The 12,166-nt window shown below is 40.6% G+C and overlaps 2 protein-coding genes across 7 annotated transcripts in view; one reads left to right on the top strand and one right to left on the bottom strand.

The window, feature by feature from the left end:
* L3hypdh (trans-L-3-hydroxyproline dehydratase) overlaps positions 1-12,166 on the bottom strand; it is a 151,128-nt gene that overhangs the window by 60,825 nt on the left and 78,137 nt on the right. The window lies entirely within an intron of this gene.
* Daam1 (dishevelled associated activator of morphogenesis 1) overlaps positions 1-12,166 on the top strand; it is a 162,323-nt gene that overhangs the window by 139,103 nt on the left and 11,054 nt on the right. For all 6 annotated transcript variants that reach the window (XM_074067875.1, XM_074067876.1, XM_020178957.2 and 3 more), the window contains 4 exons: positions 4,382-4,488; positions 6,193-6,281; positions 7,091-7,259; positions 10,982-11,089. In XM_074067875.1, the coding sequence (XP_073923976.1) occupies positions 4,382-4,488; positions 6,193-6,281; positions 7,091-7,259; positions 10,982-11,089 (473 nt within the window). The remainder of the gene's footprint in view (positions 1-4,381; positions 4,489-6,192; positions 6,282-7,090; positions 7,260-10,981; positions 11,090-12,166) is intronic.

The raw sequence follows: 12,166 nt of genomic DNA, 5'->3' as shown, positions 1-12,166 counted from the left end.
TGCATGGGACTCATAATGCCCTCAAGCTGTAATTAAATTATTGTGTCTTAATAGATCATATAAATCTACTAAGTTTAGTAGAAAATCTGTTTCATGTTGATACTGAGAATCTCACTACCACTAGGAGATCACACGCTACAGTACATAAATTGATTCATTACTAAATTCTTATACAATTTGTCTTGGTCTTGGCTTATCATTCCCACAAGCACAAAAGCCATTAAACCATCAGCACTATCACCTGTATCTATATTCATGTGTCATTAGGTGAGCAGTCAGTTTCTTGGGGTTAAGTCTTGTGTCTGTTTTCTTCTGTCTTAAATGGTGGTAAATTCCAATCCCAGGATAGCACAGGATTTACACATAACACGAATTTTTGTTCCTGGATAGAATTTTTATTATCCATGGCCAAACATCCAATCTTATGTGGTGACCTGATCTGTCTTCAAGAAGTATTTTTATAGCATTTCTGCTTAGCCACTCTGACGAGTGTCATTGTGTCATTGATGGTGTCACCAACTTTGTTCAATTGGCCCCAAATGATAATGTTGTTGAACTAGTACAAATTCTAGGGCTTGTTACCAGTCTCTGCCCCCTACCCCTTGGCCTGGAACTAAACTTTTCTAAATTTTGTGGTAATAGTCTCAGAATGCTCTAAGGCTATTCTGTGTTTCTGTCTCATCTCATCATCCTTGGTTCAGAATCAGAGTTGAGTGATTCAAGTCAAGAGTTCACGTCCGTCAGAGCTAGGTCTACTTAAGGTCAACTGTGGATAAAAACAACCATGATTCCAGGAAGACCATGAGGCCTCATCTGTAGGCATGCCCAGCTCCTGTGGTCCTGGGTGGCAAGGCCACTCTGTGTGGCGTTTCCCTCTGTCTGCATGCATATTTTCCATGATTCCCTTTGAAGGTCTCAGACAGAGAGCAGGGAGGAGTGATGTATGTGGCATCACCCCCTAAATGACCTGTGTCTGGAGTTGTCCTCACACTTACCATGCTGTCCTTCAAAGGTTTGATTTAATTATCAAAATAGTTAATGACCATGTCTTGAGTCTATCATGATGGTCTGTGTATGAATACTTTAAAAAAATTCCCCCCTTTTAAGAGTTTTTCCAGCTTTCTGCACATTCTTCCTCACCATATGGCAGCCAAAACAGAGTTTCTGTCCTAGGAGAGTGGAGCCAGCTCCCCTTGGCCCTCCCTGGCTCCCAAGTGACCCTGCCTTCCAGTTACTAACCCAGAATGAAGAACTATGTGTAAAGCTGCATAAGTCCTTCTGTCTTTAGCCCCTATCGACAAGGTCATATGTTTAAAATTCCACAAGATCTGTTTACTGTGAAATTGCATCCAGCAAAATTCCTCCTTGAGGGAAAAGATTCCAAAATCTTGCCAAAAAGGCTTGCAGTGCAAATAGAACGTATTTCAAATAAACACAAGTAAAAAAATCCATCCACTGATGCAGAATCTGACCAAGAAGGATATTTTTGACCTGGTCTCTCCTGATAATTCTGTGAACCTCTCACTCTCTGATCAGCTCCCACATGCTTTCTTTCCCTCCTGATTTTACTGTTCTTCTGCCTCTTCTGCACACCACTTTCCCAGACAAGTGTGATGCCTGCTTCTCTTTACTCCTGTTTGTGATTGTGTTTGGGCCACATTCATTCCTTCCTCTCCTGCTGCTTGTGGCTGCCGAGCTCAGATCTCAGATAGAATTTATAAACTCCTCTTCTTTTGGAATGGATATCTTTCTCCTGTTCCCAGGTGTTTTCCTAACTCTCCCTCCCTTTTTAAAACCTGTCCACACTCAGTGTATTGTTCAGATCTCATTTGAGGGGCACTGAGCTTTACTATGTCGTCTTACAAGTAATAAAGGAGATACAGTGGTTTTATTTTCCTGAACATGGGCTAGTGGACTCAGCACAAGTTGGGGGTGAGGCTGTGCAAATTGGCCAAAGAATCCCTGAGACTAGAACTGAGTTTCTTTGCCCAGTAGGTAAAAAACTCAAATTAAGTGGGGAGGGAAAGCAAATCTTTTTCTCACTCTTTTTCCTTCCTTCTCCTTTCCCTACTTCCTTCTCTCTATGCACTGAAGAAGAACAAGAAGATACATGTCCTGTCCAGTGTCACTTTTTGGACATGAGAATGGAAATGCATAGGAGCTACCTCACCTCCTGACCTTCATGAGATCCCTGACATCTGCTTTTATCCTGCCTCCCTTCTCTTCCCTAGGAAAAGGAAGTTATCTCTCGCCTCTGCACTGGCCCTATATCTTCCTTCTAGTAGGAGTCCAGCTGAATTGACTTCAACTTCACACCTTCACTTTTTAGCTTACTGAAGTCTCAGCTTCTCTCCTCTTTCCTCCCTCATTTCTCTCTCTCACACACCAGCCACACACACAGCTTGTCCTCTCGCTATTTGATACAGCTGAACTTCCTGAAAGCTTGTCTACACTTGCCTCCTGTTCACTCTTCATCAACACACTACAGTCTGTCTTCCTCACCTCCTTAAAGCTATTCTCAGTGAGGACACTCACAACTTCCCTTCTCCCAAAGCCAGAAGACATTTTGCATTTCTTCTCTTTCTTGATTTCTTGATGGTGTTTGACACCAGTAGCCACTTGCTCACGATGAAACATTCTTTCTTTGGCCCCTATGACACCATGGAGATCTCTCTGGCTGTACCTCCATTGCCTTCTTTGAAGGTTGCTCCTCCTCTTGTCCTCATCCCTAGAATACTCTCCAGGGCGTTCTTTCCAGCCTGCTTTTTTTTTTTTTTTTCTCTCAACAGTTCCCCTGCTTATCTCAACTCACACCCATGTCCTTAATGGCCTTCCTATTACAACTAATTCTAGTACTTTGTCTTCCAAATAGATCTCTTTAGGGTTCCAGATTCATTTGTCCTTCTTTCTGCCTTCTAGAAATCTGTACTTGGGTCTCTTGCAAGTATTTTAAATATTAAACTCCACCCCACTTCCAACCTTCTTTTGTGGTTTCCCTGTGATACTTGTGTACATTGTTGCCTAAGCCAGAGCCCAGGCCTCATTCTTGACTCTTCCTCCTTCATTTAACACAATCCATGCATCACAAGTCAGGCAGTTCTATTCAAACTTCCTACATAGCCCTAGAATATATCCACAGTCCTTACCTAAGCCAGGCCACCATCATCTCCCACCTTGATCCCTGCTCCAACTATCTTATCATGACCCCCTATCAGTTTTGTTCCCTCCTAGTTCTGTCTCTATTCTGTAAGCACAATGGTCATTTAAAATATCAACTCATTCCACTATATAAGATTTTTAAGGTATATATCCCAGTACCCACAAAATAAAGACCAAATTTCTTATAAAGCTACTGCTACTCCCTGCTCTTGCCCACCCTACCCTCACCAGCCTTTTGCCTACATAACTACGGTGCTGCCTATTCCAGGCCTGGCCTGTGATATGTACTCTGCCTAGAACATATTACCAGTCTCACAGCACTTCCCAATAATTCCTCATGCCTCCTTCTCTATAATTACAATTCTCTTTGCTGGTGACTAACTTCTTTTTCTGAGGTCCCCCAGTTAAATCCAACATTTGAAAAATCTATTCAATGGACTACCCAATGCCAGCATCAAGTTATGGAGAGGCTCTCAGAATTCAAAGTCAGTGTAATTTAAAAAAAACTCCAAGGGCATTTGATCTAGAAAATAGCATACATGCGCCTTGAAAGGCAGTCAGATATGTATAGAAGTACTTTTTAAAAAGTTGTTGATATTTCTTCTGTGTCCCCTGCTCATTTTTACCTCAAAAATAAAATATGGAATCAAAAGTACCAGATCACACTGTGTTCCTCATTCAACTCTGCATGAAGCAATAAAGGAAATGGAATTAGATAAGCAAAAAAACAAGCAAATGAATGGGAAATATAAATTATTTATTCCATCCTGATGTAATTTAAAAACAAAAAGCATGGAGCTTGGAGTCAAAAGCACCTAGGTTCTATTTCTGATGATTACACACACTCGCTTTGTAATCCTGGGTAAGTTGCTTGATTTCTCTGGACCTCAGTTGTATCATCTTCTAATGAGAGGGCTGAGTCTCTAAGATTCATGAAATGTTCTATGCAAAGTGATCCTGGTAGAGGACTTCCACCATTCTTACTTGAAAGGCAGTAAAGAATAGAAAGGTACCCGAAATGAGTTTCAGACCAATTTAACTACTTTCAAGTAAAAATGTAAATATTTAATCAGTTTTGTTGTGTCTGAGTCACCTGTGAGCAGAGCTTCTAAGTTAAACAAAAGTTAAAATTTCATTTTTGGACCAATTAGCTGAAAGGTGAAAGCTTACTGCAGAGCTCTAACTTATAAACTTCAGTTTTAATATTTGTGTGTACTTTTAGCTTTTGAAGTTTGTTCCTGAAAAAAGTGATATTGACCTGTTGGAGGAACATAAGCATGAATTGGATCGGATGGCCAAGGCTGATCGATTCCTTTTTGAGATGAGCCGGTGAGTTAGAGATGCTGAAAAAGGAAGCTAAACCTGCAGTTCATATTAAGTTGCTCGGCCAATTAACCTAGCTTCACTTAAAGCATTGTTAGATCCTAAAATCTCTCCAAGTCTGAGCTGTGTGGAACTTGATTATTTTGTTGTGGGAGTTCTTGCCCATAGGTGCAAGCCAGGATCAGGGTCTCTTCACAACTATTTCCATGTCTGGTCCTCTTTGGCTCAAGTGCCAAAGTTATCAAGTCATAACTTTTCCTAGTTCCAGTCAGTGTCACTCTCCTCACCACTTTGATTTCTTAGGATAGTATCTCTTGTTTCTAGTACCTTGGCATCTCAAGATTATAAAATAGAAAGGAGGTGACAGATTCTCGTTATAAAATAGAAGGAGGGGACAGATTCTGGCAACATCGACCCCGAGTCCCCATAACTGAACAGCCAGGATGTGAATGTCAGCTTGTGACACGTGCAGACATCACTAATCAATCATGGTACTCTTCCCACATGGTCTTGGCAAGCTTTCTCAGCCATGTTCCAGAAAGCCATGTGGTAGCCACTGCTCCATAATTGGGTTCGGCATATGAGCTGAGTCTGCTTGCCACTCCAGGCCTAGCAGATTAGTTCCTTATTACAGAAGGACCAGTGGTCTAGAAATTCTAAGTGACCCTCAGGGCAGAGCCCTTTCCCTCAGTGCCAGCAGCCTGCAAATGCAGCCAGGAGGAACAGTCTCTCACCCTCCATTTCTGCATTGTCAGACTTACTTTTTTGTTGTTGTTATTGCATCACAACTTGTCATTTTGTATACAACAAAGGATGGCTTTGAAACTCCCACAAGTATATCCTACAACCTCTAGCGTAGACAAACGAGTGGTTACCTGCAGTATGCAGTAGATGCCACCTATTAAGCATCTGGATCTTTGCATGTCTTCCATTTAACCTTCCTATCACCCTTGCCTGGAGGGACTTTAAGGTGAGAGGTATTCTTTTCCATCTACCATGGAGGAAAACAAGACTCAGAGGAGTCATGGCACTTGTTCAGTAAGGTCACCGAGTAAGAGAACATCTGGGTGGCAAACCCAGGTCTGTTTGATTATATGATAGGGTTTCGGAGGAGGGACTAATCCCTGGTCCTGCTGGACTGAAACTGCCACCATGAGCAGGTTAAGCATTGATTTCAGAACCTTGGGTGGCAATGTCCACCACAGCTCCCCAGAAATAAGAGCCAATGGCTTGGTGCTGATCTGAAGTTGATGTGCATCCCTGTTCCCCTTAGTTGCTATCAGGAAAGGCAGAGCTTCCCAGCCCTGCGGGGAGCAGAAAAAGAGCTGACTGTGAAGAAAAGGGGATATTTGGAGACAAGAGTATGAAGACGATATGGGGGGAGGATAGAGACAAACTTTTACAGTTTTGCCAAAGGCCAAACTTCATAAAAAGTTGAGAGGAAAATGTATTGAATTGTTCTTTATTTGCAGTACAATGGAGAGTCTTTGCATTTTTATTCCTTTTCATCTTTTCTCTGTTCACAAGAGCTGCTGGCACCCTGAGGGAAGGAAGAGGGCTTTAGTCAACAGCCACTGGCTCTCACTTTCTTTAGCAGTTGCATTATTTGGCTAGAGCTAAGGGACCTGGGGCAATTGCCCAAATACAGGTCAGACAAAAATGGACTCTCAAGTCAAGTGAGTGTTAATCAGTCCATGCTTGCTTTTACAGAATTAATCATTATCAGCAAAGATTGCAATCGCTATACTTCAAGAAGAAGTTTGCAGAGCGCGTGGCAGAAGTAAAGCCCAAAGTGGAAGGTAAGGTCAAACTGCCAAGCTTGAAAATGTTTGTCTTAAGTGCCCATGTACGAGTTCCATCCAAGTGCTGATGATGTCTTAAAATCTTTGGAAATGCCGATGAATGTTTACTGAAAGTTAGCACCTGGCACACTGGCCTGGCCTGGGCTCTTGAGCCCCCAGCATACTTCCTGGACGCTGCAGGGGCTGGCCTTTCGACTACATGGGTGTAGCTAAGGAAAGAATTTGGCCACTATTAACATTAGCCTCTGATTAGCTTTCTTGCAACAAGGCTTGATTACAGCTGTCTAAGTGTGGATTTAAGGCTGTTAAACTTTTCGATGTTTGAGACATGTATAAGGCCAATGAGGAGGATACCTGCAGAACATTTGCTGATTGAGTCTGACTGAGCGCCGACTCCAAACCAGAGACCTGCTAGCTGTAACACATAACAAATGTGACCAGTTCTCTCTGTCTGTGGGATTGATCAGTAATCCTGTTGATGTGACTCACACCAGGCAAGGGAGCATTTGCAAAGGAATGTTGGAAATAGAATTGCTATTCTATGTATTCCTAAATGCTTAAGGTTGGTGAGTCAGCCCAGAAAGCACTATAAAAGGAGAGGAATCTGCCACCATCTGTGGACTCATCAACCACTTTAGCAGTGCCCTTCTGCTTTGCTTCTAGGTTAGGTGTTTTGCAAGTGCTCCCTGGCAGTCTAATGACCCAATCTTACATCTCTTGTATCTGTGACAGTACGTGAATTTAGGCTGGATATCACTGAAAGTCTTGGTTGTAAATGTTGTGTTTTTCTGGGTTTTGTTTTCAAGCAATTCGTTCTGGCTCAGAAGAGGTATTTAGGAGTGGTGCCCTCAAGCAGTTGCTAGAAGTGGTTTTGGCATTTGGAAATTACATGAATAAAGGCCAAAGAGGCAATGCCTATGGATTCAAGATATCCAGCCTCAACAAAATTGCTGACACAAAATCCAGTATTGACAAGTAAGTGTGTTATCTTCCAACACTCAGAGGATCTGAGTGCTCAAGTAGGACTTAAATTGTCTTTCGGTCTTCCTCAGTCACCATAACACTGCAGTCTCTAGGTTGAACATCTCTCAATGTTCTCCTCTTCCTACATTGACTCCTTTTTCCTTTCTCATAACCATAGCATCTCTCAAACTCCCAGTGGGGCAAAGGCTTTTCATTCATTTTCAGTATAATCCAGACACTGTCTATTTAAATTTGCTCTTATTGGTCTTGCCTTTTATTATTGGGGGGGGAAGTAAAATTTTAGATTGCAGTATAATAAGCTGAAGAGATCACTGACCATAAATATTTTTATGAAAATTGATGAATTTTTGACAAAATAAACTCTCCTATGTGACTGAAATCAAGAATCAGAATACTACTAGCTTTCTTGAAGTCTCCTCATGACCCAGCTAGTAACTATCCCTCCACAGAGAATTGTGTTCCAAAGAGAGGGAAAATTGAATGTGGAGCTTGTTGGGTTTTTTAAGTTATGTTTTCCTTCACATATTGAAGCTATTGGAGCTATATAAATGCACTTTGGCTGCTGGTAATCAGTTGCTCATCCAATGAGTTATTAAAATGCTTCTTAGAAAGTATATAGCACTACAGTTTAAGAACACAGATTCTGGATAGAAACACCAAGATGTGAAAATACCCTTTTGTGTCATTAACAGGTAGGGTCACTAGTTTCCTTGAGAGCTTTGTTTTTCAGTGGTTCTCACTGGCTTCAAAGGAACTTGCACAGTTGTTGCTAAGGTAAACTTCTCTGTACCCAAATCCTTTTTAGAAATGTAGGCTGTTCACCCTAATTATTCCTAGCTAATGGGGCTTTTGGACCTATATTTTCTATAGGGTTGGTGAAGCAAAGTGCATGGCAGCCCTCCCTCAATCCATCCTAGCAATGTGTTGAGCTGTTATTTCTGCTTGATGGAGAAGTAGAGTGATGAAGAGCGAGCCCTTGAATCTTTTCAGAGCACTTTTCACATTTCCTTCTCAGAACAGCCTATCTGAGGAGGAAAATCTGTTATCACCTATCCTCAGATAAGGAAACTGAGGCAGCATCAAGTGGATCATTTAGCTCGCCTGAGGTCATAAACTAGGTATTTGACCTCACAGGCATTTAACACCTGTTCTGTTGGTCAGTTCACACCTACTCTTCCCAACTGGTGGATCTTATTTACAGGTTGTACTAGGGACCTTGGCCTCTTATTTGCATATAAACACGAGTTAACTTTTTAAGGAAGATTCTTTTTTTTGGGTGAGACTGGGGTTTGAACTCAGGGCACTATACCACTTGAGCCACACCTCTAGTCCATTTCCTTCTTGTTATTTTGGAGATGGGATTCTCACAAACTGTTTGCCCAGGCTTTGAACCTCCATCCTCCCAAGTTGCTAGGTATTACAGGCTTGAGCCACCAGTGCCCATTAGAATGTTCTCTTTAATTGTATGTGCAGCACAAAAAACCACAAAAGTGAAACCCTGCCTGCCACCTTACTGATAGCCTGGTACTTACAGGGATTCTCTGCTTATTGAGGTTGCTATAGAATTTATCTATTTTTGGAGGGGGGGAACAGCACTGGGGTTTGAACTCAGGGCCTCACACTTGCTAGGCAGGTGCTCTTACCACTTGAGCCATTTTGCCAGTCCCAGAATTTATCTAATGTATAAGCTTTTTTAAATGAATAAATCAAAACTATTTCTAATCTTTTTTCCTCTTTTTTTTTTCTGCCTTTGAATATTTGGTCCACAAATGTATAGCTGAGTGCCTTGCCAGTAACCAATCACTCATTCAGCACTTGTACTACTGAGTCCAATCAAACTATGTAAGCAGTGGCATAGTCAACACCAAGAGGCATTCATTCCGAATAGAAGACTCAAGTTCCTGGTAACCACCAGGAATGAGTCAAATGTGTGGTATTCATTTGTTCATTGTTCAAAAATTTGTGTTTCAACAAGGGGATTGGACTTTGATCACATGATAAAGTAAGAACATACAAGGAAGGTATGAGGATAGGTAAGACACCCAAAAAACTAGATAGCATTTGTTGCCCTCAACGCAGAGAAACTAAAGCAGATACTTTAAAGCAACTGAGGCCAATAGGAGAAGGGGACCAGGAACTAGAGAAAAGGTTAGTTTGAGAAGAATTAATTTAGAAGGTAACACACATGTATAGGAAAGCAATTCGAGTCAACTCCCTGTATAGCTATCCTTATCTCAACTAGCAAAAACCCTTGGTCCTTCCTATTATTGCTTACACTCTCTCTTCAACAAAATTATAGATAAGGGCAAAATAGTTTCTGCCTGGTAGCGAGGGGTTGGGGGGTTAAAGGAGGGGGCGGGGGGAAGGAGGGAGAAATGATCCAAACATTGTATGCACATGTGAATAAAAATATATATATATATTTTATATATATATTATGTAAATATATTATATATATTTATATATATAATATATATATATATAAATTTGTGTTTAAGCAAATGAGGTGTTATTTGGATAGCAAACAAATGTGCAATGTCTGACCTGGTTCTAAGCCTTTCTACAGTAGGAAAGGCACATATATTCATTATCTTGAAATAAAGTATTTCTCTAAAATTATGAAGAAAAATAGCATACTCTTTTTTGTGATGATAGCTGGCATTTTGTTCCTTCCCCTGACCCCTTTGGTAACAGGCAGGAGGGCAGACAGGAGTTCTGCAAATTGCAAAACTCAAAATAGAGAGATGCATCTGAATACAAGGACCATAAGTGGCCAGAATTATTGACCACTGGTTTGCTTTGCTGGGCATTCGTTCTCTAATTGTTGGGAGGGAGAAAAATAAAAGATTTTTTTTTGAGCACTTGACTCAGGAATAGGATTGTATTTTCTCTACAAAGCCACAAAGGCAATCAAATGCTTTCAATTGTTATGGAAAAGAAAATTGTATGATGGTTCTGATTCCTGTTGGTAGAGATGGGTGGGAGTATTGCAGTTTAACCTTGTAAATTAGCAAACTGCCTAAATTCTGGAAATGTTCTTCAGGAAATGCATTTGTATCCTCCTGATTACAGTAACATTAATAGATTAGTAGTTCTTGACCCTGGCTGTATATTAGAATCATCAGGGAGTTTTAACAAGTACCCACGCGTGGCCCCACCTCATTCCAATTTAATGAATCTCTGGGGTTGGCCCAGGCATCTGGAGTCCATGTGATTGTAATGTGCAACAGAGCTGGTGACAACAGGACCAGACTAACACAGCTTTGCCTGATAGTGTTATCAGACACCCCCTTTTCAGGCCAGATCAGTCAAGGTTCAGCCCTGTCACCACCAGTGAGGGAATTGGCACAGCCAACTGGTAACTACTAAGAGTCATGCAGTTAAAAGCTGAAGTGTTACTAAAATTAGAAGTGGATTCATAGCTGTAAGGATATCACATACATGATGGCACAGTTACGACCCATTTCCAGGGTCAGTCCTGAAATAGGGGACTTTCTAACTTTCTGACCACCTTTGGATGAAATTTTAAATAGGAATTATCAATATTTATCATCAGTGAGTTGCTCTTCAGACTTGAAGAGTACTTTTAGACTTGAAAATAGCTGCTCTCTTTCAGCGGATTAAAATCCCTCTCTCCTTGCCTACCCCACCCCATTCTGCTTGCTAGGAACTTTTATATTAATCATGTTGAATGTTCTTCCTTCTAACTGTAGGAACATTACCCTTTTGCACTATCTAATAACTATTGTGGAAAATAAATACCCCAAGGTTCTCAATCTAAACGAAGAACTGCGTGATATTCCTCAAGCAGCAAAAGTAAAGTAAGTACTCACTGCGAATCATTTGGTTTTCAAATTGCTTGGACTCAAGGTTCACCACTGAGGTGGTTAGTTGGCACTGTGTAAAGGCCAGTCCACGAAGTGGGTCCTTCTGACTGTTTTCCTCTGAATGTTATACAGAGTAAAGTTTGAATCATATGCAAATCATTAAAATGTGTTTTGAATATGTATTTGTTCCAGGTCCTTTGGACTGTTTACTGCCACGTGTGATTTTTAACTTTCACAAAATCTAATGTTCTGAGTTATTGAGAGTATAAGAGAGGAATGCTTTTGAAAAGTGATTCTGTAAAACATAGGTAGGAGCATGCTAAGCTAAAGGAGGTTACATGGTTAAGCAAATAAAAGGTTTCAATGTACGGGTGTTGCTGGTGATTTTCACACACACACATACACACACACTCTCTGAAACCAAGGCAACCCTTTAATGGGAAGCAGTCTTTATGTAAATCAGGAAACTAAAAATACAATGGAAAGTTGCCAGACTTTTACCACAAACTTTACACCACGTTTCAGAGAATGGGGAGCAAGCAAAATTTTCCTTACAGCTCTTCCCTCCTACTTCCTGGTGCTCTCTTTTTTTCATATATTTAAGCTGCATCTTTTGCAGTGAAGTTGAAAAGTATGATGAGCTGGCTAATTTTTCCCTCTCTAGAATTCATACTCTATGAAATGAAAATATTAAAGTAAATGAAGTACGGCTAAGTTTCTTTGTATGTTGTGACTCATCCATGAGAATTAAGTTTTAATCTCTGTTTTAGAGCTGTGAAATAGAAACATGGTAGCAGAAGCCCTGAATCTTTCTTTATTAAAAAAGAAAAGTCATAAAAGTGAAAACTAGTTAGTACAACTTTAAGAAAAATCATTGCTGATTGAAGCTTAATGTAATTTACGCTGTAATGTCCACATACTGTTAGGGCCTTCTTTACTGATTATGAAGAATGCAGTGTGAAAGTGATCATGGATAAGCCAGTTTCTTTTAGTTTCTCAAAGAGAACCACGTTTGGCAAGAACTTTATTTCTACATATAGTGACTTGCTGAAGATAAATTTTTTTGAAATT

Source organism: Castor canadensis, chromosome 3, assembly GCF_047511655.1.
Source record: "Castor canadensis chromosome 3, mCasCan1.hap1v2, whole genome shotgun sequence".
NCBI lineage: Eukaryota > Metazoa > Chordata > Mammalia > Rodentia > Castoridae > Castor > Castor canadensis.
Note: the sequence above shows the minus strand (reverse complement) of the source record. Positions and strands in the feature narration are given on the sequence as shown.